The sequence below is a fragment of the Nuphar pumila genome, chromosome 12 (assembly GCF_984573655.1).
Source record: "Nuphar pumila chromosome 12, dmNupPumi1.hap1.1, whole genome shotgun sequence".
Taxonomy (NCBI): Eukaryota; Viridiplantae; Streptophyta; class Magnoliopsida; order Nymphaeales; family Nymphaeaceae; genus Nuphar; species Nuphar pumila.
In genome coordinates, this window is record NC_143260.1 from 1,916,804 (window position 1) to 1,940,245 (window position 23,442).

Sequence of the window (23,442 nt, forward strand, 5' to 3'; positions counted from 1 at the left end):
TCAGCTTGGTTCGACTCAGCGAGCCAACTAATGCCGCCGAACATGAAAATGACAAACTCTGCTTTGCTTGACTCATATAAGTTCGTTTTACATATTATATATTATATATATAATATGCACATTATATGTGGTTTATAGTTTATACATGTATTATTATTATATGTATATATAATATATGTATTTTATATATTATCAAGCTTTAAAAAATAGCTAAAAACCATTTTTTTTTCAGAAACAAGCCAGCTCATAAAGCTCGGATTGTATCGGAATCCCTAACAAGGGTGTACCATTAACGAGCCGTTTCCGAACAGCCCAAGCTCGGCTCCTTAGGCTCGTTTATCAGGCGTTTGTGACCATGCTCTAAGACTCTAAAATGACAGACCGACCAAAATGGGCTAAATCGGTGCAGCCAGTGGGCTAAGTATGCATCTCAAGCTTGGACCCAGGCTTGGTCTCACCCAGACCGAGCTCGACCCGCGCTTCGGTTCGGTTCATCTTTCCCCTACGATCTCGCGATTTTCCCTCCTTTTTTTTTACCCCGTTGCACCGTCGGGTCTGCCTGTGGATGGCGGTAATCAGCGCCGTCGCTGATTCCGTCTTCAACTCCATCACCCTCACCTCCTCAGGTTCTCTCTCTCTCTCTCTCTCTCTCTACTGTCTTCTTATTCTTGTTCAATGGTTTCTCTCCAAATCGCTCAACGAACGAAGTGACGGATGATCAACTCTCCATGTGAGTAAAACGAACTCTCTCTCTCTCTCACACACACACACACACACACACACAAAAAAAAAAAAAAAAAAAAAAAACAAAAACAAAAACAAAAAAAACTCCAGATTGCATTTTCTGTACGGGAAGAACTTGGAGCGGGCGCTCAGAATCGTGGAACTAGGCGGCGTCAAGCGCATCGCCGGCGAACCCAGCGGCCGAGCCCTCTTCCTGGTCTCCCATCCCATCCCTTGTCTTCTTCTAGGGTTCCCCTTTCTCCTTCTCTTTATTCCTATTTTGTTTTTCAATTATTGGGTTTCCTTTGTTTTTCTTCTTCTTTCTTCCTTGTTTCTTTCCATAATGGTTGGGGCGATCGGATTGTGTGTGTGGGGCTCAGGTAGTGAGAGAATCGAGGAGGAAGGAGGAGTACATCTGCTTCCCCACCCACCACTGCACCTGCTATTCCTTCTTCTACGACGTCGTCAACAGGGCCGAACAACTCTGCGTACGCCCCGCAACCTCTCTTCCCCCTTTGTCATCGCCAACTTCTTCTTCCTCGTCGTGTTTGTTGGTTTTCTTATTTCTTCTTCTTCTTTTGGTGTTTGTTGATTCGCTTGGTCCAGTGTAAGCATCAATTGGCCACGCGGATCGCTGAGGCAGTCCGGATGTACGCAGAAGTGAGAGTGCCTGACGAGGAGCTGGCGCTCATGCTCTCCAGGCTGTGACTCTTATATCTGTGATTTACTTTTTCTTCAATTCCAAGGGGTAATCAATCTGTTCATGTGTTCCTGGTTGGTTAATTTTGATCGTGATTTGTGTTGCTTTTTTCTTAAGATTGAGCTTGTTATGACATTGTTGTGAATTTTAGCTTTGTTACTTGTTGGAGAGAATGATATAGCCGAGTCGTTCTTGATGTTGCAGTTCATTTTTTTTTCGTTTTTGGTGTGCATCAGTGTCTATAACCAACTTAACTAGAAGCGTATTGATCACATCTCATCTCTTTTTCTGTTTTATTTCTGATTGAGGTCAATTGCGATGATAAATGGCATAATGATAAGCTGGTTGCTGATTTTCGTTTTCTCTTTCTTTTGTTTTATTTGTTTGAGACACGCTAGCTATGGTTGGATAAGAATATATTCAATACTGTTTCGTATCTGAATGCGGCTAAGTGGTTGAGTTATTTTTGGGAATGACAATGTGATCCCTGTTACTGGTTTTTCAATTGCTAGGATGCCTGCAGAGTGGTCAGATTTATTTTTGCTTCTAAATTATTTCATGATTTAGGTGACTGATCACATTTAGGTTGAGTTTGATGTGAGAAAATAGGGTGGAGTCTCAATTTTTTTAAGAACTTTATAGGCTTCTAGTAAAAGTGTAAATCCTTGAATCGGGGTTGCTCACAAAAGTAAGAAAAAGGAAAAAAGAACATGAAAAACGGCAAAACTCTTTTCTTTCTCTGTCGGCTCATATTTTAGAACAGCATAAAGGAGCCAATGAATGGTAGGATTGAAGCTCAAAGTTTCATTTTCTTTTTAATTTTTGGTGGGCTTATTAAAAGGCATGATGTCAGCGGACACATGACAATAACTTTTGAACAACACTGCTAAACATGATGTTGGCCTCACCACTTCTTTCTGTGCCAAATTCTTACATTATTTGTTTGGTTGATATGTTACTGTTACAGATGAAGCTTGTGAAACCAATTGATTTGTTCCAATATTTGTTGAAGAATGATAAACTGAGCAAAGGGCGACTGCTTGGGTTAGATGTTGGTAGTCGATACGTTGGTCTGGCTATTTCAGATCCAAACAATAAGATTGCATCCCCTCTGAGGTATGAAATGCCCAAAAATTTAACTGTTTTACCATGGTCATATCAAAGATGTATTGTAGGTTATTTTTTGATGAAGAAATGGAAAGTAACATGCAGTTTTGTGCTGGTGGAGGTTAACTTTTCATAGTTAGGAGCATTTCTACATATGAGCTAGGAAAATACAGATATGACATTTAAAACACTCCAAAAGCTTCTTTAAAGGTCTCAATAGTCAATAACACAAAAACGTGACAATTGAACATGTTAGTCTACCATAGTTACTCCTTTCTTAAGGTTGAAAACACACTTTGTCATGGATTACTTTGGTGTGACAGTGATATTTTAATGGATTAGCAACTGATTATTCTTGCGATAGTTGTAAAATGACCTTAGAATTAATCTTAAGAATGTAAGGTTGATGAGTTCTTCTTGCTAGTTTTCAGATCTTATTCTGAAGGCTCCTATTGCAAGATTACTTTTCATCTCAACATCCCTGAAGAAACCTCTTTCATGCTAGTGTTCATTTGCCTGCACTATACCTTCACACTTTATGTTCACCAAATCAACTGAAAGTTAATACTGTTTCTAATCCGATTGTCCCTCATGCCCTGCAATACAATTAAGATCTTCCAACAAATATGTGAATATAATGAGGAGATCAAAGGGAAGAGAGGCGATAGGCAGCCAAAGAGGGATCACCCAATTGATTAGGGTTCTGTTAGGACCCGATTCCCAGAGGGGTCGGTCTTGCGGTTCTGGCTTGCAGAATGCAGATCAAGGCTCGCGAAGAGACCGCACCTGCTCGGCTAAAGCCGAACGCAGACCGGGCAGCTAGCATGTACGATACAACAACAGAGAGGACGTGACAACAACAACGTCAGCAAGGGCGTCGTGTCCAGCTAGGTGGGCACGCTGGGGTGCGTGAGCGTGAAGGAGGGAGAGTCATGTTCCAGGGAGAGGGCATTGCCTGGTGGGTTAAAGAAGGCGTGTTACTGGGCAGGGGACACAACAGAGGTGGATGCGGTGCTTGAGCGTGAGGCAAGGACGTGTCCCAGGACAGGGGACACGACCAAGGGAAAAACAGTAAGGGGAGAGGGAATGGGCGTGTCACAGGGCTGGAACACGGCCAGAGAGGGAATCCAGCAGGGAGAGAGAGGCGTCTCTCCTTGCTAGCACGAGATGCGAGGCAGGTGGCGAAGGGCACAACTGGAAGGGAGAAACATGTTCCCGACTAGCCGGTGATGGTGTATGGGTGAGGGAGAAGAATCGTTCCATTGGAGGCAAATCACTAACACAAACATGAACGATGAAAAGATGAATCACTCAATAATATTCATTAAAGAATACTTAAGCTAGGTATACCTATTTATAGATTTACAAGAGGGCAAAAGGGTAAAAAGACACAAGTTCCCATCCTAGAGAGGACTTTGGGGGGCGTCCCACCAATTCCCAGCCTGGGTAGGACTCCAGGCTGGGCGGGTTTCTTTGGAAACTCCAGCTGTGCAGTGCCAATTGGACGGGACTCCAGTTGGGTGGGTCTTGGCTGGGGTGGATTTGGTTTGTCGGATCTAGAACAAAAAAGGGTTTGTAACAAACCATCCCTCTCAAACTTGCTTTGCCCTCAAGGCGAGAGCTCTCTAGAAACTGCTGCCGCCACCAATTCTTGTTACCTCTGGGGTCAAGCAGGCGCATGGTTTTCCCACCTGCCCTGATGGAACTGGATCTTGGGACATGCAAAGTCTGGGTCCGATCTTGGTTTGGATATGGACTGGATGGGGTTAAGGTTTGGGTTAATTTTGGACCATGGATTGACTTTGAGTCTGGATAGGTAGGGTAATAGTTTTAGATAGGATCTGACTGGATTGGGTAAGGATCCATTTTACTTAAATGGAGTTTGGGATTATTTGGATCATTTGTGGGTAAGATTCGATGGGTTTGGGGCAAAAAACGGGCCAATCTGGCTGGGATCCGACCATGGCTGGAGTTGGTTTGGAGCCAAAGGTGGCGGAACTGAATTTTGGATCCACGAACTGGACAACTAGTTAGGGCATCAAGGGGCCTCCCTCTTAAGTTGGGAACGACGGTGGAGGTGCCCCCCCAATGCCATCTCATTGCCTTCACCATCGTCACCTCTAGCAGGCAAGGGTGCTGCCAGTAGGCTGGATCCAGTTGACGTACACACAACTGCAGTGCAAGGGGCGTGCCCAGCCCAACTCGCGGCATAGGTGGAGGCACGTCGGGGCTCGTCTCACACTGTGACAGGGGAGACTGGGGAAAGGGCGAGGGTGGTTGATCAAGGATTTTTGGCATTTGGATTTTGAGAGGGGCAAACATGCTGCGGTAGGTGATTGATGGGTGCGAGATCTACAACTGTTTCGTACCAGTGGTGAGGCATCCGACTTCGCGGATAGGGCCCCAGACTGGCCAAGAGGTGCAAGCGGGATGCCACGGTTATCGACAGAATTGACGTTAGGGCCGACGTTGGTGATGACGCCCCTGGGGCAAGACTCCTTGGGGGCAACCCCTCGATGGCCATGGAGACAACCTCCTCGTTGTAGAGGAGGTTGAGGCTGAGGGATGAGCTCATAGACTAGAGGGAGAGACGACCAGGTAGGAGATCTCCAGAGGCTCTCTCTGGCTCGTTCCATTGCAACGCAGGTTGTTCGACAACATATAGGGGTCCCCTACAGGGTCGGGCGGCGGGGCTGAGAGGGAGAGGTGAAGAAGGGGGTCGAGTGGCAGAAGCAGTAGGGGCCTAGAGGGGGAGAGCAGTCGAAGAAGGTCAGTTTTCCCTACTCTAACAGTGGCGACAGGCGATCAAATCGAGCAGATGAACGACCCAAGGAGAGCAGGGGCTTCGTCAGTGGTCGGGCAGTTGACGTCGAGGGTCTGGTTGGCTTCCTTGCTTTTGGTCGTCCTTGCGGGCGAAAGCCAGCCAGGTTTGATCGGCGGAAAAATGTCAAGTGGGTTCCCGCCAGCGGCGTCTCCATATCCCATCAGATTAGTCACAGGATGCAGGATCTCCTGCAACACTTGTTCTATTCAGTCAAACCCTTCATCTATCATGCTCTCGAGTCGATCGACGCTTCTCTTAAGATTGTCGACGAACTCATTAAGCTTCTCCATCGCTGGAATGAATTTCAGACTCCCTGACGTTTCAATCAATGTGATGATAGGAACCTAAACAGATTCAAGAAGGGTGTGAGCCCTTGTTGTTGCGTTGTCTAATGTTGTTGGCTGAACGACGGGGTTCTCGGGAACGATGCTCTGATACCAAATGTCAGGACCTGATTCCCAGAGGGGCCAGTCTTGTGGTTTTGGCTTGTGGAACGCGGTTCAAGGCTCGGGAAGAGACCACACTTGCTTGGCTAAGGCCAGGTGTGGACCAAACAACTAGTAGGTACGATGCAACAACATGGAGAACGCGACAACAACAACAGTGTCAGCAGGGGCGGTGTGTTTGACTGGGTGGACACGCTGGGGTAAGGATGCACACCGAATTGAGCTGGTGGACACGTTGGGGGTAGGGATGCACACCGAATCGAGCTGGTGGACACGCTGGGGTAGGGATGCACACCGAATTGAGCTGGCTCGGGCTCATCCGCTTCGTAAATGAGTCAAGCTTGAACCTGTGTATGAATCTCGGACGAGCTATCGAGCCGAACTTGAACGATTTGTCGAGCCTTGCCTGATAAGGCTCAGTTCATTGCAAACCCTATACATATATAATATCTTTGCAAAAAAATTCAGAACTGCATTGTTACTGTAATGGGTAGGCCGTTAGTCTTTATTAAGAACATGTTGGGTTTGAATCCTGCCTTTTGCGCCTTTTTTCGCTGAAAATTTTTTGTATGTGTAGAATTTTTTCAATAATAATAATAATAATAATCAAAAGACATATTTTGACTTAATGGTAGGTTCCTTGGTTAACGTTAAGGAGGTCTGGGGATCAAATCTCTCCTCTGCATTTTTTTTAATAAATCTTGTTTAAGCTCGACTCGAGCTCGAAACCGACCCGAGTTTAGACAACACCTTATAAGCTCAGCTCCGGGCTTGAGTCGAGCTTGGACAAAGTGATTTTGAAGAGTTCGAACAACCCACGTCCGGCTCGTGTGCGTCCTTACGCTGGGGTGCGCGGGCATGAAGGAAAGAGAGTCATGTCCCAGGGAGGGGGACCCTGCCTGGCGGGTGGAAGAAGAAAGGTGTGTCACTGAGCAAGGGGACACGCCAGAGGTGGATGCATGGTGCTTAGGCGTAAGATAGGGACATGTCCCAGGGTAGGGGACACAACCAAGGGAAAAACGTTAGGAGGAGAGGGGATGGGCGTGTCACAGGGTTGGGACACGACCAGAGAGGGAATCTGGTAGGGAGAGGCATCTCTCCTTGCTGGCACGAGATGCAAGGCAAATTGCGAAGGGCGTGGCTGGAGGGAGAAACACATTCCCGATTGGCTGGCGATGGTGGATGGGTGAGGGAAAAGAATCGTTCTCTCGAAGGCAAATCTCTCACACGAACGAAGAAAAGATGAATCACTCAATAATCTTTATTAAAAAATACTTAGGCTAGGTAAATCTAAATAGATTTACAAGAGGTCCAAAAGGTAAAAATACATACAATTCTCACCCTAGAGAGGACTCTGGGGGGCGTCCACCAGTCCTAGCCTGGGTAGGACTCTAGACTGGACGAGTTTCTATGGGAGTCCGGGGAGAAAGGGAAACTCCCTTTGCGCAGTCCCAGTTGGGCGGGTCCTGGCTAGGGCAAATCTAGTTGGTCGGACCCGGAGCAGGAATGGGTCTGTAACAAGTTTACACGTCTTTAAGTATGTTTTTACATATTTATTCTGCAATAGTTTGCTTTTCAAAAAACCAATGTTTGTGAACTGAAAAGGGCTTGGTGAATAAATCCTGAATTTGATGTTTGCTTGTAATGAACATGGGCTGACTTTCCTTTGTCTTCTACTTTTTTGTGTGTAAAGTGCTGATCCAGTTTGACATGCTTCACTTTCCAGTTGCATTGGATCATACTATTGATGGCTACTTCCTGGCTTGGCTGTTAACAACCCCACTTGTGTGTGCAAGTATCTATGTGCATGTGTGTGGTCCATCATTTTGATTTTAAAACATGTAATTCTGAATTCTTATTTAACCAATTGTGTAGGTAGACATATTGCTAAACATGGCTATGTATTTCTCTACCTTTTATTCTTTGTTTTTGGTATATGAATTTATGCTTTAAAAGCCAAGTCTTTACAGCCTAACTAAGTATGGTTTCTACATGTGTGCACTTACTTTCCCAATTAGACACACATTACAAACTCACCTTTAGTTTTGTTTTGTTTATATACCTTTCAATACAACCTCATTTGCTGGCTACGTTTTCTTAGTTGCGACAGAGCAAAGCGACACAAGCTAGTTTGAGCTAGTTTCCATTTCACCCGTGTAAAAGAGTAGAGGTGGGGGTCGAAGGCCGGTCTTTTGAACTGGATCCCACCTACTTGCAGAAATAAATGTTTCGGAAGGGGGGTTGGGTTCCTATTTCCAGGCCATGCAGGAGGTAAAGGCCAGAAGAGAAGATCCCCCTTTGGGCATGGTAAGGAAAAAGGGAAAAACAAAGGTGTTGTCATCTCGACCAGTTTCTTGAGGCATTGTTGGAAATCCAGTTTGCCTGACTCTGATTCATTCATACTGAGTCACCTCTCTTCACCATTCAAACTACTATCTTTGCTGATACAATGTTACGGTGGACTCGGTATACACCGATCCACGATCCAGGATCCAAATGCACGCAGAAGCTTATACGATGCAGAGTCCGAACAAAATTCTGGAAAGCAGATTTTCGGGACCTGTGCGCTCTGTTTCGATAGAGGCGATCCAAATGCCGGAAACACCAGATTCGGAGCAAGAATGTCTGATCCACGAACTCGACATCGGGACTGCTAAACGAGTCCAACACAGATTATCGACTTTCAGGGGCAGACTGTTTGAAGGGATTTTTGACCCTTCAAACGTTGGAGTTTGGAAAAACTCACAACTAACGAAATGAAGGTCAAATCCATACCTTTCTAGAACACTAAAGATCATAATTTTTCGATGTTTCTACAATCCTCTACGAATTTTTGAATATCCGGAATGATATAGAAATATTATTACAGGAATAAAAATTCAAATATCGGATAACAACAAAACTTGATATTTTTGGAGCACAACGACAATGAGTCAACAAAATCTTTAAACATGAAAGTTGTAGGTTTCGATTTTAGCTTTTCACAGAATCGAAAAATTCTAAATTTCATGTAGGGAAACTTCAAATAACGGCAAAATATCGAACATATTTCAAACGGTCTGTAACAGAAATGAAATAATGGACTTCTGTCAGTCCGACGCCTTGACATACAAATTAAGAGGTTCAAACGGACGAATCTCAAAGAGGTTTCAACTAAAAAGTTGTATACAATCGTCTGAACTTTTTAGGAAGCTAAAAAACACGAAAATCCGTTCAGAAATGAGTCTGACACGGATGTTTTAGCAGAGACTTCTCTGTTATCGCGAAACAACGATTTGGTCTTTTTGAAAGAATCTGAGATCATTCACACACATCAATAATCTGAAATAACTTAGGATCAAATGAGACAACTTCAACATAAAACTTTTCTAAGCATGTAATCGCAATTCTCAAATGAGTCAATATAGTCTAGCAATGGTAAATCAAGAACAATCGCAACACAAATGCGAATAAGAGTAACAAAAGTAATGGAACGAAGAACCGATGGTGATATCCGCGTTGAATTCGACAATGGCCGTCGTTGGGAAGCAACCTACGCCATAATATGAACCACGAACAGTAGAGATGGAACTTCAGCCACCACGAACAGAAATGCTTACACAGCCACGTCAAGGTCGATCTTCTCAAAGATCACAAACTCAAGCTTTTCCACCAACCAAAGGGTTTGTTGCCGTCAGCAGAAAACTTACCAGGTATTTTAGAGGCTTAACCGAACTGAATCACGCAAAATGGTAAACATCAAACTTGTAGGGCACGATCTTAGCTTTCCAACAAGCTAAAGATCACGTAATTTGGACCAGTATCTAGGGAGATACGGTCAAAATATTGAGATTATCTTCACCATGATTTTCTCAAGCACCACTCACACCAAGAAACACGATTTTTCAAAATGGAGAAGAAGCCCCCTTCCCCCCTGATCGACCTCCCTAATTAAAGACTCCTTTGCTTGGGAAGAAAGACAATAAACAGACCTTGGGCCTTCCCAAGCCTTCCGCCAAAAACGAGCGTGCAAGGCCTTGTTCTTGCCAAGAGCTATCAACTCACCAACATTCCATTTTGGACTTTGGACTGGTCAACAAAATTTGAATGAGGTCCAAGATGGACCACACCAAGGTGGCGCCACCTAGGACCCACCCCTTTGAAGATGGATCACGATCCAGATTCAAATAAGCTGTGAAATGGATCCTGCACCAACACAAGAGAGAAGCGAAAATGCGAAAAATAAAAAAAACTACCCTTGGATCCCATACACCCTCTAATACCACAAAAAAATCCTACATGGTACCAGAACTATCTGGATCCGTAGAATCCAGCTCCTAAAAAAAATAAAAAATAAAATAAAAAAACATGTTTAATACGATTCTTCACATGCCAAAATGGAATCGAAAAAAATAAAAAACAATCTCTGAGAAAGATGCAAAATATCTCAGAAATTGAAACATGATAATTAAAATGGGTCTGGGTTGGCAGAGATCCAATTGGACCCTAATAGTCCTGCACGATTGGATCTGCCCTGAATCGCATCTTGGATTGGATCTTTGGAATTGGATTTGGATCCAATTCGTCTTTAAAGCTCGGATCTTCAGGATGCTCTGCATCATTCCATCCTGGGTCGAAAGGCTTCATCCTCGGAGCCTGTTTCTGCTCAAATGTCACTCCATAATCCCTGCACACATTCAAAATGTAATCAGCGCAGAATCTGTTCAAGGCAAATAAAAGTGAACTAAACAAGGTAGGAAATTCTATATAAAAATGACAAGAATATTTGATGCAATGTAATGCAATATGTTCTATAAAATGCAATTCAGATAAATTCAAAGCAGAACAATGGAATTGAATCTCAAAAGCACCTAAGACATTATATTTAACAATCTTACCTTGCATCAACATGGTGCAGATAATAACAAAATTTGGGTCAACAATTGATTATTTATCATGCAATTCAAAATGTCAAATTTTGCACTAAGTTTTTTTATAATTACAAGTCACGAGCAAGACAATGTAGCAACAATTCAAACTTACTAGGAGGATTTATGAAGGATACAGAATGAACATTATCAACTAAATCCTGATATTTCCAAAATAAATTTGGGGTATGCATGATTGTCATTCCAGCCTTACCCGAATCACATTTAGGGTTAACATGAGGCTCAGAATTTTCTAATGATGCACTAAAAGAATTTTCAATCTCTAAGTGCTCGTTGACATGCATTTCATTAGAATTTCTAATACTTTGATTAGTCTTTTCAATTTTGACATCATCCTAAAAAATGGTTGTACTAATGAGACTTGACGGATCAATGTTGACAATCTTGTCAAACGCATCTCGACACAAAACTGTACCTTTTATGGGATCATAAAATTTCTCGAAGACCGGATCGTCAAGACTGACATAGGACGGGTCTTCTAGAGGTGCTATTTCCCAAAATGCTGAGATGTGAGGCATCTCTTCATACATCTTTTCAAAGACTGGTTCAGTAATGAATGCACTCATAGGAACATCCTCAAATTCAGGTGAGGGTTCCTTCTCGATTTCTTCATCGAAAATCGGTCCACCAGTCATTTCACAAAAAGGCTCCTCGAGAGGATCCTTTGTGAAAATAACAAGAGTGTGATTAATTTCTTCGCACCGGTACTCTTCTTTGCTATCCCAATCTTCGTTTTCACAACTCACACACGAGATTTCCTCAAACCTAACCCTAGAATTATCAGATTTAAATGAGGTGGGGTTGGGTCAGGGACTAAAGGATGAGACGGGCGTACGAGAGCTCATCCTCGATTCCCTTTGCAAAAAATTTACATAATGAACCTTCAATTTTTAAGCACTGGACTCCCAACTGGATCTCCTAGGCAGATCCTTCTTTCTACCCGTATACGGGTACTGATGTGGGTTAGACCCACAAACGGAGTCGGACCACCCATACGCCCTCAAGGATTGAAGCAGATCCGATCTGTGACGAAGCTCTTCCTCTAATTTTAGTTCACAAAGCTTCGATTGTATCCTTGCAATTTGCATTTGCTCAACGCAAAGTTGACTTTGCAGATTTCGAGCTTTCTTATCCCGTTCTGACTCAAATTCTTCATCAGAGTCATAATAATATGTTTTACGCATTCTTCGTGAACCACGCTGACTTCGCTCGGAGGCACTCTCCTGTTCCCTGGTAAAATCTTCCATCCTACGACTTAGATCTTAGATTTTATGCGGTAGAGTTTCTGTTTCATACCTAAAGTCGCAAATGTCCTTTTCAGGAATATACTCGCTTTGACTCCTATATCCAGTTTGCCAGATATGGCTCATGGATCTTAAAAAAAAAATTGACCTCCCACTGCATCGAGAATCGTGTCCGATTGAAAAATCCAACAACCCTCGCTCTAATACCAAAATGATGTAATGTTACGGTGGACTCGGTATACAACGATCCAGGATCCAAATGCACGCGGAAGTTTATATGATGTGGAGTCCGAACAGAACTCTGGAAAACAGATTTTCGGGACCTGTGCGCTCTGTTTCGACAGAGGCGGTCCAAATGAAAGTTGTGCGCGATTTTCACAGCTTTCCAACGAATCCGGAAACATCAGCTTCAGAGCAGGAATGTCCAATCCACGAACTCGACACCGGGACTGCTAAACGAGTCCAACACAGATTATCGACTTTCAGGGGCAGACTGTTTGAACGAATTTTTGACCCTTCAAACGTTGGAGTTTGGAAAAACTCACAACTGACGAAATGAAGGTCAAATCCATACCTTTCCAGAACACTAAAGATCGTAATTTTTCGATGTTTCTACAGTCCTCTACGAATTTTTGAATATCGGGAATGATATAGAAATATTATTGCAGGAATAAAAATTCAAATATTGGATAACAGCCGAACTTGATATTTTTGGAGCACAACGACAATGAGTCTACAAAATTTTCAAACATGAAAGTTATAGGTTTCGATCTTAGCTTTTCACAGAATTGAAAAATTCTAAATTTCATGTAGGGAAACTTCAGATAACGGCAAAATACCGAACATTATTTTAAACGTTTTGTAACAGAAATGAAATAATGGACTTCTGTCAGTCCGACGCCTTGGCATACAAATTCAGAGGTTCAAACGGACGAATCTCAAAGAGGTTTCAACTACAAAGTTGTATACAATCGTCTCAGCTTTTTAGGAAGCTAAAAAACACGAAAATTTGTTCAGAAATGAGTCTGACACGGATGTTTTAGTAGAGACTTCTCTGTTATCGCGAAACAACGATTTGTTCTTTTTGAAAGAATCCAAGCTCATTCACACACATCAATAATCCGAAATAACTTAGGATCAAATGAGCCAACTTGAACATAAAACTTTTCTAAGCATGTATTCGCAATTCTCAAATGAGTCAATACAGTCTAGCAATGGTAAATCAAGAACAATTGCAACACAAATGCGAATAAGAGTAACAAAAGTAAAAGAACGAAGAACCGATGGAAATATCCGGGCTGAAATCGATAATGGCCGTCGTTGGGAAGCAACTGACGCCACAATATTAACCACGAACAATAGAGATGGAACTTCAGCTACCACGAACAAGAATGCTTACACAGCCACGTCAAGGTCGATCTTCTCAAAGATCACAAACTCGAGCTTTTGCACCAACCAAAGGGTTTGTTGCCGTCAGTAGAAAACTTACCAGGTATTTTAGCGGCTTAACCGAACTGAATCACGTAAAATGGTAAACATCAAACTTGTAGGGCACGATCTTAGCTTTCCAACAAGCTAAAGATCACGTAATTTGGACCAGTATCTAGGGAGATACGGTCAAAATACTGAGACTATCTTCACCACGATTTTCTCAAGCACCACCCACACCAAGAAACACAATTTTTCAAAATGGAGAAGAAGCCCCCTTCCCCCCTGATCGACCTCCCTAATTAAAGACTTCTTTGCTTGGGAAGCGCCACAATAAAGAGTCCTTGGGTCTTCCCAAGCCTTACGCCAAAAATGAGCGTGCAAGGTCTTGTTCTTGCCAAGAGCTATTAACTCACCAACATTCCATTTTGGACTTTAGACTGGTCAACAAAATTTGAATGAGGTCCAAGATGGACTACACCAAGGTAGCGCCACCTAGGACCCTCCCTTTGAAGATGGATCACGATCCAGATCCAAATAAGCTGCGAAATGGATCCTGCAGCAACACAAGAGAGAAGCGAAAATGCGAAAAATAAAAAAAACTACCCTTGGACCCCATACACCCTCTAGTACCACAAAAAAATCCTACAGGGTACCAGAACTATCCGGATTCGTAGAATCCAACTCCTAAAAATAAAAAAACATGTTTAATACGATTCCTCACATGCCAAAATGAAATAAAAAAAATAAAAATATAATCTCTGAGAAAGATGCAAAATATCTCAGAAATTGAAACATGATAATCAAAATGGGTCTGGGTTGCCAGAGATCCAATTGGACCCTAATGGTCCTGCACGATTGGATCTGCCCTGGATCGCATCCTGGATTGGATCTTTGGAATTGGATTTGGATCCAATTCATCTTCAAAGCTCGGATCTTCAGGATGCTTTGCATCATTCCCTCTTGGGTCGAAAGGCTTCATCCTCGGAGCTTGTTTTTGCTCAAATGTCACTCCATAATCCCTGCACACATTCAAAATGCAATTAGCGCAGAATTTGTTCAAGGCAAATAAAAGTGAACTAAACAAGGGAGAAAATTCTATATAAGAATGACAAGAATATTTGATGCAATATGCTCTATAAAATGCAATTCAGATAAATTCAAAGCAGAACAATAGAATTGAATCTCAAAAGCACCTAAGACATTATATTGAATAATCTTACCTTGCATCAACATGGTGCAGATAATAACAAAATTTGGGTCAACAATGGATAACAATTTGATTATTTATTATGCAATTCAAAATGTCAAATTTTGCACTAAGTTTTTTTATAATTACAAGATAAGTCACGAGCAAGACAATGTAGCAACAATTCAAACTTACTAGTAGGATTTATGAAGGATACAGAATGAACATTATCAACTAAATCCTGATATTTCCAAAATAAATTTGGGGTATGCATGATTGTCATTCCAACTTTACCCGAATCACATTTAGGGTTCACATGAGGCTTAGAATTTTCTAATGATGCACTAAGAATTTACAATATCTAAGTGCTCGTTGACATGAATTTCATTAGAATTTCTAATACTTTGATTAGTCTTTTCAATTTTGACATCATCCTAAAAAATGGTTGTACTAATGAGACTTCACAGATCAATGTTGACAATCTTGTCAAACGCATCTCGAGACAAAACGGTACCTTTTATAGATCATAAAATTTCTCGAAGGCCGGATCGTCAAGACTGACATAGGACGGGTCTTCTAGAGGTGCTATTTCCCAAAATGATGAGATGCGAGGCATCTCTTCATACATCTTTTCAAAGACTGGTTCAGTAATGAATGCACTCATAGGAACATCCTCAAATTCGGGTGAGGGTTCCTTCTCGATTTCTTCATCGAAAATCGGTCCACCAATCATTTCACAAAAAGGCTCCTCGAGAGGATTCTTTTTGAAAATAACAAGAGTGTGATTAATTTCTTCGCACTGGTACTCTTCTTTGTTGTCCCAATCTTCGTTTTCCATTATGACTTCTTCGAATTGTTGAGATCTTAAGTCAAAAGAAACTGAATTTTCTTCGTCCTCGCAACTCACACACGAGATTTCCTCAAACCTAACCCTAGAATTATCAGATTTAAATGAGGTGGGGTTGGGTCAGGGACTAAAGGATGAGACGGGCGTACGAGAGCTCATCCTCGATTCCCTTTGCAAAAAATTTACATAATGAACCTTCAGATTTGGAGCACTGGACTCTCGACTGGATCTCCTAGGCAGATCCTTCTTTCTACCCGTATATGGGTATTGATGTGGGTTAGACCCACAAACGGAGTCGGACCACCCCTACGCCCTCAAGGATTAAAGCAGATTCGATCTGTGACGAAGCTCTTCCTCTAATTCTAGTTCACAAAGCTTCGATTGTATCCTTGCAATTCGCATTTGCTCAACGCAAAGTTGACTTTGCAGATTTCAAGCTTTCTTATCCCGTTCTGACTCAAATTCTTCATCAGAGTCATAATAATATGTCTTACGCATTCCTCGTGAACCACGCTGATTTTCACTCGGAGGCACTCTCCTGTTCCCTAGTAAAATCTTTCATTCTATGACTTCGATTTTCAATTTTATGCCGTAGAGTTCCAGTTTCATACCTAAGGTCACAAATGTCTTTTTCAGGAATATACTCGCTTTGACTCCTATATCCGGTTTGCCAGACATGGCTCATGGATCCTAAAAAAAAATTTGACCTCTCACTGCACCAGGAATCGTGTTCGATTGAAAAATCCAACAACCCTCGCTCTAATACCAAAATGATGCAATGTTACGGTGGACTCAGTATACACTGATCCACGATCCAGGGAGATACGATCAAAATACTGAGATTATCTTCACCATGATTTTCTCAAGCACCACTCACACCAAGAAACTCGATTTTTCAAAATGGAGAAGAAGCCCCCTTCTCCCCTTATCGACCTTCCTAATTAAAGACTCCTTTGCTTGGGAAGAGCCACAATAAAGAGACCTTTGGCCTTCCCAAGCCTTGCGCAAAAAACGAGTGTGCAAGGCCTCATTCTTACCAAGAGCTATTAACTCACCAACAGTCCATTTTTGACTTTAGGCTGGTCAACAAAATTTGAATGAGGTCAAAGATGGACCACACCAAGGTGGCGCCACCTAAGACCCCCCCTTTGAAGATGGATCACAATCCAAATCCAAATAAGCTGTGAAATGGATCCTGCACCAACACAAGAGAGAAGCAAAAATGCAAAAAAAAAAAAAACTACCCTTGGACCCCATACACTCTCTAGTACCACAAAAAAATCCTACAGGGTACCAGAACTATCCGGATCCGTAGAATCCGGTTCCTAAAAAAAATAAAAAATAAAATAAAAAAACATGTTTAATACGATTCCTCACATGCCAAAATGGAATAGAAAAAAATAAAAATACAATCTCTGATAAAGATGTAAAATATCTCAGAAATTGAAACATGATAATCAAAATGGGTCTGGGTTGGCAGAGATCCAATTGGACCTTGATAGTCCTGCACGATTGGATCTACCCTGAATCACATCCTAGATTGGATCTTTGGAATTGGATTTGGATCCAATTCGTCTTCAAAGCTCAGATCTTCAGGATGCTCTGCATCATTTGCCTTCCCTTAAAATACTATACCTAGGTGCCCTTCTTTTCTTCTAATCACTAAGACAAAAGAAAGACCTTAAAGAAGGCTGACTTCATCTTTGAATGAACCTTATGGCCCTTCTTTTTTCTCTCTCGCAGCTCAAGTGTGCGACTCTATATCTGTATGAGGACCTCTACTCTCTGTTCACACGGTTCTCAAAGCAGAGGAGGGGGGAGGGCAGCATGTGCCCTCAGCTACACCTTTGTGGATGCGAACATGGAGGCTAGGGCAGAGCCAAGTAGAGGCTAGGGTGGTCACATGCCCGCTCTGACCCAAAATCATGCTTAGGCTTGCTTGATAGTTGCTACTTGTTTTTTTTTTCTTGAAATGGCGAAGCCGATCTATGGTTGGTTTGTAAAACATTGAGATTCTCTTTTATAGAGTTTGAGAAGACCATGCCTCTCTTTACTCATTGATATAGGACTAAATCCACTTGTAGTTAAACTGTTTTAAGAGAGAGAGAGAGAGAGAGAGAGAGAGAGGAATGCATTTATAAAAGGAAACTTTGCATTTTCCATGCATAAAGTGAGTACCTTATGGAAGAATAATCCCACATCGAAGAGGAGAAAAAAGTGGAAAGCTACCATTGCCCATAAAAAGGAAAGGGCTCCACATTTTCTGAGACATGAAGAGCACCTATTGCGGGCCGGATTCTGGATTTTCCCTAATCTTGACCTGTTATGTGATCAAAGAAGTGATAAATTGTTATTTTTAAAACACATAGGGCACGTTTGGAAGCAAGAAAAATTCTCAGGAAAAGGAATTTTTGCCTATGAGAAGTTTTGATATGATAATTTTTCTAAAATGAAAATTTTTCACTTGTTTGGCTAGCATGAGAAAAATAAAATAGAAAATCTTAATAAAATGAGAGAGGAGGAGGGGGGTGGAGCTTGTCCGACGCGTTTTTTCGGGAGGTGGGTGGTGGTCAGATGGATGGTGGTGATGGTAGAAAATCATCGTGGGGTGGTGGTGGAGCTTCTTCGGCGCCATTTTCCTGGAGGTGGGTGATTGTTGGTGGTGATGGATGGTGGGGAGGGTGTTTTTTCGGGAGGTGGGTGGTGGTGGAAAATCATCGTGAGGGTGGTGGTGGAGCTTCTCCAGTGCGGTTTTCCAGGAGGTGTGTGGTGGTGGTGGTGGTGAGATGAATGGTAGAAAATCGTGGGGAGGGCAGTTTTCTGGGAGGTGGGTGGTGGTGGTGATGGTGAGATGGTGGTTGTTGTTGGTGGTGGTGGTGAGATGGTGGTGGAGAGTGTAAATCACCATTTTCTCTTGGTAGGAAACATTTCACCCCCCTCTCTCCCCCATGGAGGAATGTTTTCTATCAAAAGGTGCACTTTTTAGAAAAACTCTCTCAGCGAAAAAGTCTCTCGTTTGGAAGGGTCGGAAAAACCATACGGATTTTTCACTTTGTATCACTTTTCCTGCATCTTTCCGACTCCCAAACGTGCCCATAATATATAACATAAAATATATTTAATATTTAGACTTCATCTTCCTCTCTCTCTCTCTCTCTATGTTGCTTTAACTAAGTTGGATCTTTAACCGATTCTGGCCTGTTAAGAAATTTGGACAGATATATCCATTAAAATGAGGCTCGCTTATCAAATGTGTCAGATTCATAATGAGTATTGTGGGATTTATTCAGATCTGAGTTAGAAACATGGAAATAAATATGCGCCGCCTGATCCAACCTATTTTATATATTCTATGAAAAAAACCCAATATACTTGACCTGTTTTCTGCAAATCCAGTGTCAGAGGGTGTTGAATCACATCTGGTTCAATAACTCTTATCATGTATTTGGAGTAAGATCCACATGCAAAATTAGACCCGCTTATTGGAAATTGGAGTCAGCACTGGATCAAGACACAGCCGGCACAACCCGTTTGCAAGCCTACTCGACAAATCTACACACACATACAGATGTAAAAGGGACAGATTCAGTTCGGATGTAGCCTTTATTGAATCTTACCTAATCAGATTCAAATTCACATTCATATTTCAGATTCATATGGAAAAAAGGATAGTACTGGATCTGGATCCGGTTAGCGTAAGATAGCTAACCAGATAAATTTTCTGCATATATTTGGATTCGGTTGTGAAACCTCAGATTGAATCTGTATCGGATTATTAATCTGATGCTTCTCTCTTTACCAGATTTGCATTCAGTTATACACACACGCGCACACACATATGCTATGTATTTATTTATTTATTTATTTGCTACGAACATTGCTGCACATTTGTGCAATTGTGCCCACCCGAGTTTACATTCTTGGCTCTGCCCCCTGTATGCAACAGACGAAAAATAATTATTCCACTCATCCCTTCAAAATTGGATTAGTTAATTGAATACTCGGAATAAATCACCAAATGCTCAATGATAGTGAATAAATCTACTGCTATAATTTTAAAATGATAGTACTAAAGAATTATGAAGAAAGGTGTTTCTCTCAAGTACATTAGTATAATTAAAGATATGTATGAAGGAGTAGTAACCAATGTCCGCACTTGTGGAGGGGTGACAACCAATTTTCCGATAACGGTTGGGTTACATCAAGGATCTGCTTTAAGCCCTTTCCTATTTGCGATAGTGATGGATGAGCTTACGAGATCAATTCAAGAAAATGTACCGTGGTGTATGTTGTTTGCTGATGATATTGTTTTGATTGATGAGTCTAGAGTTGGGGTTAATGCTAAGTTAGAATTATGGAGACAGACATTGGAAGCTAGAGGTTTTAAGTTGAGTAAGAGTAAGACTGAATATATGGAATGTCGGTTTAGTAAGCAACGAAGTAGTGATGGGAGTGTAGTGAAGCTTGGTGAGCAAGATATACCGGTGAATGATTATTTCAAATATTTGGGATCCATCATTCAAAAGTATGGAGAAATTGATGGAGATGTAAATCATAGGATAAAGGTTGGGTGGATGAAATGGAAAAGTGCTACTGGAGTGCTGTGCGATCGTAGAATGCCATTGCGGTTGAAGGGAAAGTTTTATAGGACGACTATTAGACCCGCTTTACTATATGGTACGGAATGTTGGGCTGCCAAGAGACATCATATTCAAAAAATGAGTGTAGCTGAGATGCGGATGCTTAGATGGATGTGTGAAAATACAATAAAAGATAAGATTCGGAACGAAGAGATACGTAAGAAGGTAGGTGTTGCACCCATTGAAAATAAGATGCGAGAGAATCGTTTACGGTGGTTTGGACATATTCGGCGAAGGCCTAATGATGCTCCAATTAGAAGGTTGGAGAAATGGGAAAATATATTAGTTAAAAGAGGTCGGGGTAGGCCTAGGAAGACTTGGATGGAGATGATAGGAAAGGATATGAATGCTTTGAACCTCACCGAGGACATGGCGTTGGATAGAAATGATTGGAGGAAAAGGATTCATGTGGAAGACCCAAAATGAATTTCTTTTTTGGTTCATATCGCTGACCCCAATTGTTTTGGGATGAAGGCGTAGTTGTTGTTGTTGTTGTTGTTGTTGTTGTTGTAGTACTAAAGAATATAATTAATGAATTCACGTAGACCAGTTATTGGAAGAAAGAACTTACAGAAAACTGGAGACCTTATCACTTCTTTCTTCATTTTTCTTGACTGCTCTATTGAGGGGAATCCTTCCAATGTTGAATTATGCAGGAATCCAACATATGTTTTGCATGTTTTGGGAACATTATCTGAGTAGTCGATGCCATGTGGAAAGTCCAAATATATACAGCCTGTTCAATAGTAATTTGAATATGAAGTTCCAATTCTTCTTTTCTTTTTCCTTTTTCCTCTTTTGGATAGGCAAGCTGGGGGATAGTCTCTGATGGGAATAAAAAAGGAGACCCTTTGGATAAGATAAAGTGACGTTATGAGTCCTGCTTTGCCTGCTATCTTATAAACACCATGAAATGTAAATGTTGGAACGATGACCTTTGATTGTTATAAGTTGGTTTAGCCCTTCTTTTTCTATATCTACTGATTCTCTTATTCTTGAATCTGTGCTGATTTCATGAGTATTGTCTCAAAATCCACTATATATACAGTGTATTAGTGCGAAGGAAGTCAAACATTCAATTGATGGCCAAAGATTTTGAAACTTTGGTAAGTTGTTTTTTCTTAGATGTTCTTTCTACCCGCTAAAAGCATGACTGCTAATGTTAGCCAAAGTTATCTGCGTATTTTAGATCTTGAGACAATTAGGATATAAAAGTTCATCTCATAATCTTATAATGAATTCAACGTCTGGACTCTGGATAGTGCTGTAAATATGAAACATAGTTTAAGAACTTTCCTCTGAATTTCTCATTTTGTACCTTCATGACCATGTTTCATTGTGACCGGGGTGTTTTCATATGTAATCCATATTATCTGCATGTTTCACTTAGTTCTGAGTTGCATACAAATCAGAAGTGCATGCCACACCATTAGGACATTTTCCTTTCTGTTTATCTAATCCATATCTGATTTTCTTATGTGTTTCTGTTATATATATTCCAACCTAGTGATCTTTCTATCCAACACCTTGCGCTGATGCTTTCCACATCTAAACTCTAAAACCCATCTTGTTAATTCTGACTTAAAACTTTCTTTCTGAATTGAACTTAAAATACAACACTATGAGCCCATCTTAACCAGAAGTGCACAACCTCAAATTACATATTTATTTATTTATTTTTTTGCTTGATATGTAATATCTTTTTTGAACCAAGATTCATTGATTAAAGTGATATATCAACTCTAATCATCCCGTAGACTCCGCCTTTCTTTTTCACTTGTAGCTTCACCCAGCTAAACATGAAGAATGCTATGGAATCTTGTCAAAGAGTTCATTTTTATTATAAAATAAAAACATATTTATATGTTTTTATTTTGCAAAACCATGAAGACGTGACTACATATTCTCTTGCAATGCCTTATCATCAAGTCATTATGCTTAAATTTGATGTTAGGATGGAAAAAGTTACTTCATAGTAACTGAAAGGTTTTAGGGATCTCAGGGGGCTATCCCCAACCTGACCATTTGGTTTTGAATTGGAATGCTTCTTTTTGTTTCAAGATTGATTTCATCTTTTCCAGTGCCTCTTCTTCTATGTTTCTCTTTTTGTTTCACGAAGTGTAACCTTATTGACTTCCATCTTTGGCATATACACCTGCATGGATTTTATGTGCATGTCTGTGTGTTGAGCATTTGTGATCTGGCCAGAGAAATTCTCTAATTCATTTTTTTAATCAATCATAAACTGCTTAAAATAGTTTTTAATATTATTAAATGCTATTTTAGTATTTTTGTGATACATGTCAACTGCTGGTTAAAAGTTGGTCGATTCAGTTCGACTCAGGTGAATCAGAATCAGCCGGTTCACCTGAATTGTTGGCCCAACAATTTCGTTGGCCGATACAAATCTAACAACATTGTTCTGAACAATTGCCTATTTGTTATCAATATGGAAGAGGAACCTGTTTGTGCATTGAATCCCTTAAGGTAGATGGTGATATTGAGTGGATATGCTGCTTGACAAGGTTGATCAGATTTTCAATGATTGGCTAAATAGCTAAGAGAAATTTCAAACATTTAATCCATTCTATTAGCATGTCTGTGCAGGTCACAGATTTTTCTTTGGTGGGGTTAGTTGTAGGTTGCCCTTATGACTTCATGGGTGGTGACAATCCGCAGGTAAATTTCTTCTCTGGTTTACAGGTGTAGCTTTTTCTTCTAAGTTCAACTTGTTCTGGTTATGAGCAGGGAGGGCAAGTAAAGCTGTTTGTGGATTCTCTCCGCAGAACTGGACAATTTGAGGGTTTGAGTTACACATATTGGGATGAAAGGTTTACTTCAAAGGTGGGCATGGACTTTGCAGTTAATGAAAAAGGGAAAAGAGCCACCACTATGGTGCACATTGCTGACTTTAGAGTTCTTCTCTTATAGTGTGTAGAAGCATTGGTGAGACCCCTCAACTTGCACCCCATGCAATATAAAACAATTGTTGACAAATTTGCTGCCGTTGCCATCCTCCAGGTCTCTCTCTCTCTCTCTCTCTCTCTCTCTCTCTCTCTCTCTCTCTCTCTCTCTCTCTCTCTCTCTCTCCGTGTGATCATTCACCTGAGCACGGTTGCTTTGTTTGGCAGGGTTTCCTGGACTTTGCCAACGGGAATCTCAAGCTAAGAGAACAGGAAGAAACCTAATGAACATGTTTTTGTATGGCATCTAGGCCTGTGATGAAAGCATCTATATCTCATTATTGGGATGATTGACAGGTACAATATATCAAGTACATGTCCACTGTTTTGTGTGGTGTGCAGTATGTCAATTATATATCCACAGTTTTTGTGGAGTATCATTTTTAAGATATTTGAATGTTCA

General features: G+C 41.3%; 1 protein-coding gene across 4 annotated transcripts; it reads left to right on the forward strand.

The window, feature by feature from the left end:
- The first annotated feature begins 560 nt into the window (after positions 1-560).
- LOC149819611 (uncharacterized) lies at positions 561-23,442 on the forward strand. Of its 4 annotated transcripts, none has more exons than XM_089983759.1 (9): positions 562-730; positions 1,104-1,211; positions 1,330-1,471; positions 2,391-2,539; positions 21,125-21,182; positions 22,684-22,755; positions 22,825-22,920; positions 23,008-23,097; positions 23,208-23,442. In XM_089983759.1, the coding sequence occupies exons 4-9, from the start codon at positions 2,391-2,393 to the stop codon at positions 23,262-23,264; spliced, it is 522 nt and encodes a 173-aa protein (XP_089839885.1). In that variant the 5' UTR covers positions 562-730; positions 1,104-1,211; positions 1,330-1,471; the 3' UTR covers positions 23,265-23,442. The 4 variants fall into 4 exon arrangements, with proteins under 4 accessions (XP_089839888.1, XP_089839885.1, XP_089839886.1 ...); XM_089983760.1 differs by lacking the exon at positions 562-730 and adding an exon at positions 853-940; XM_089983761.1 differs by lacking the exon at positions 562-730 and adding an exon at positions 859-972.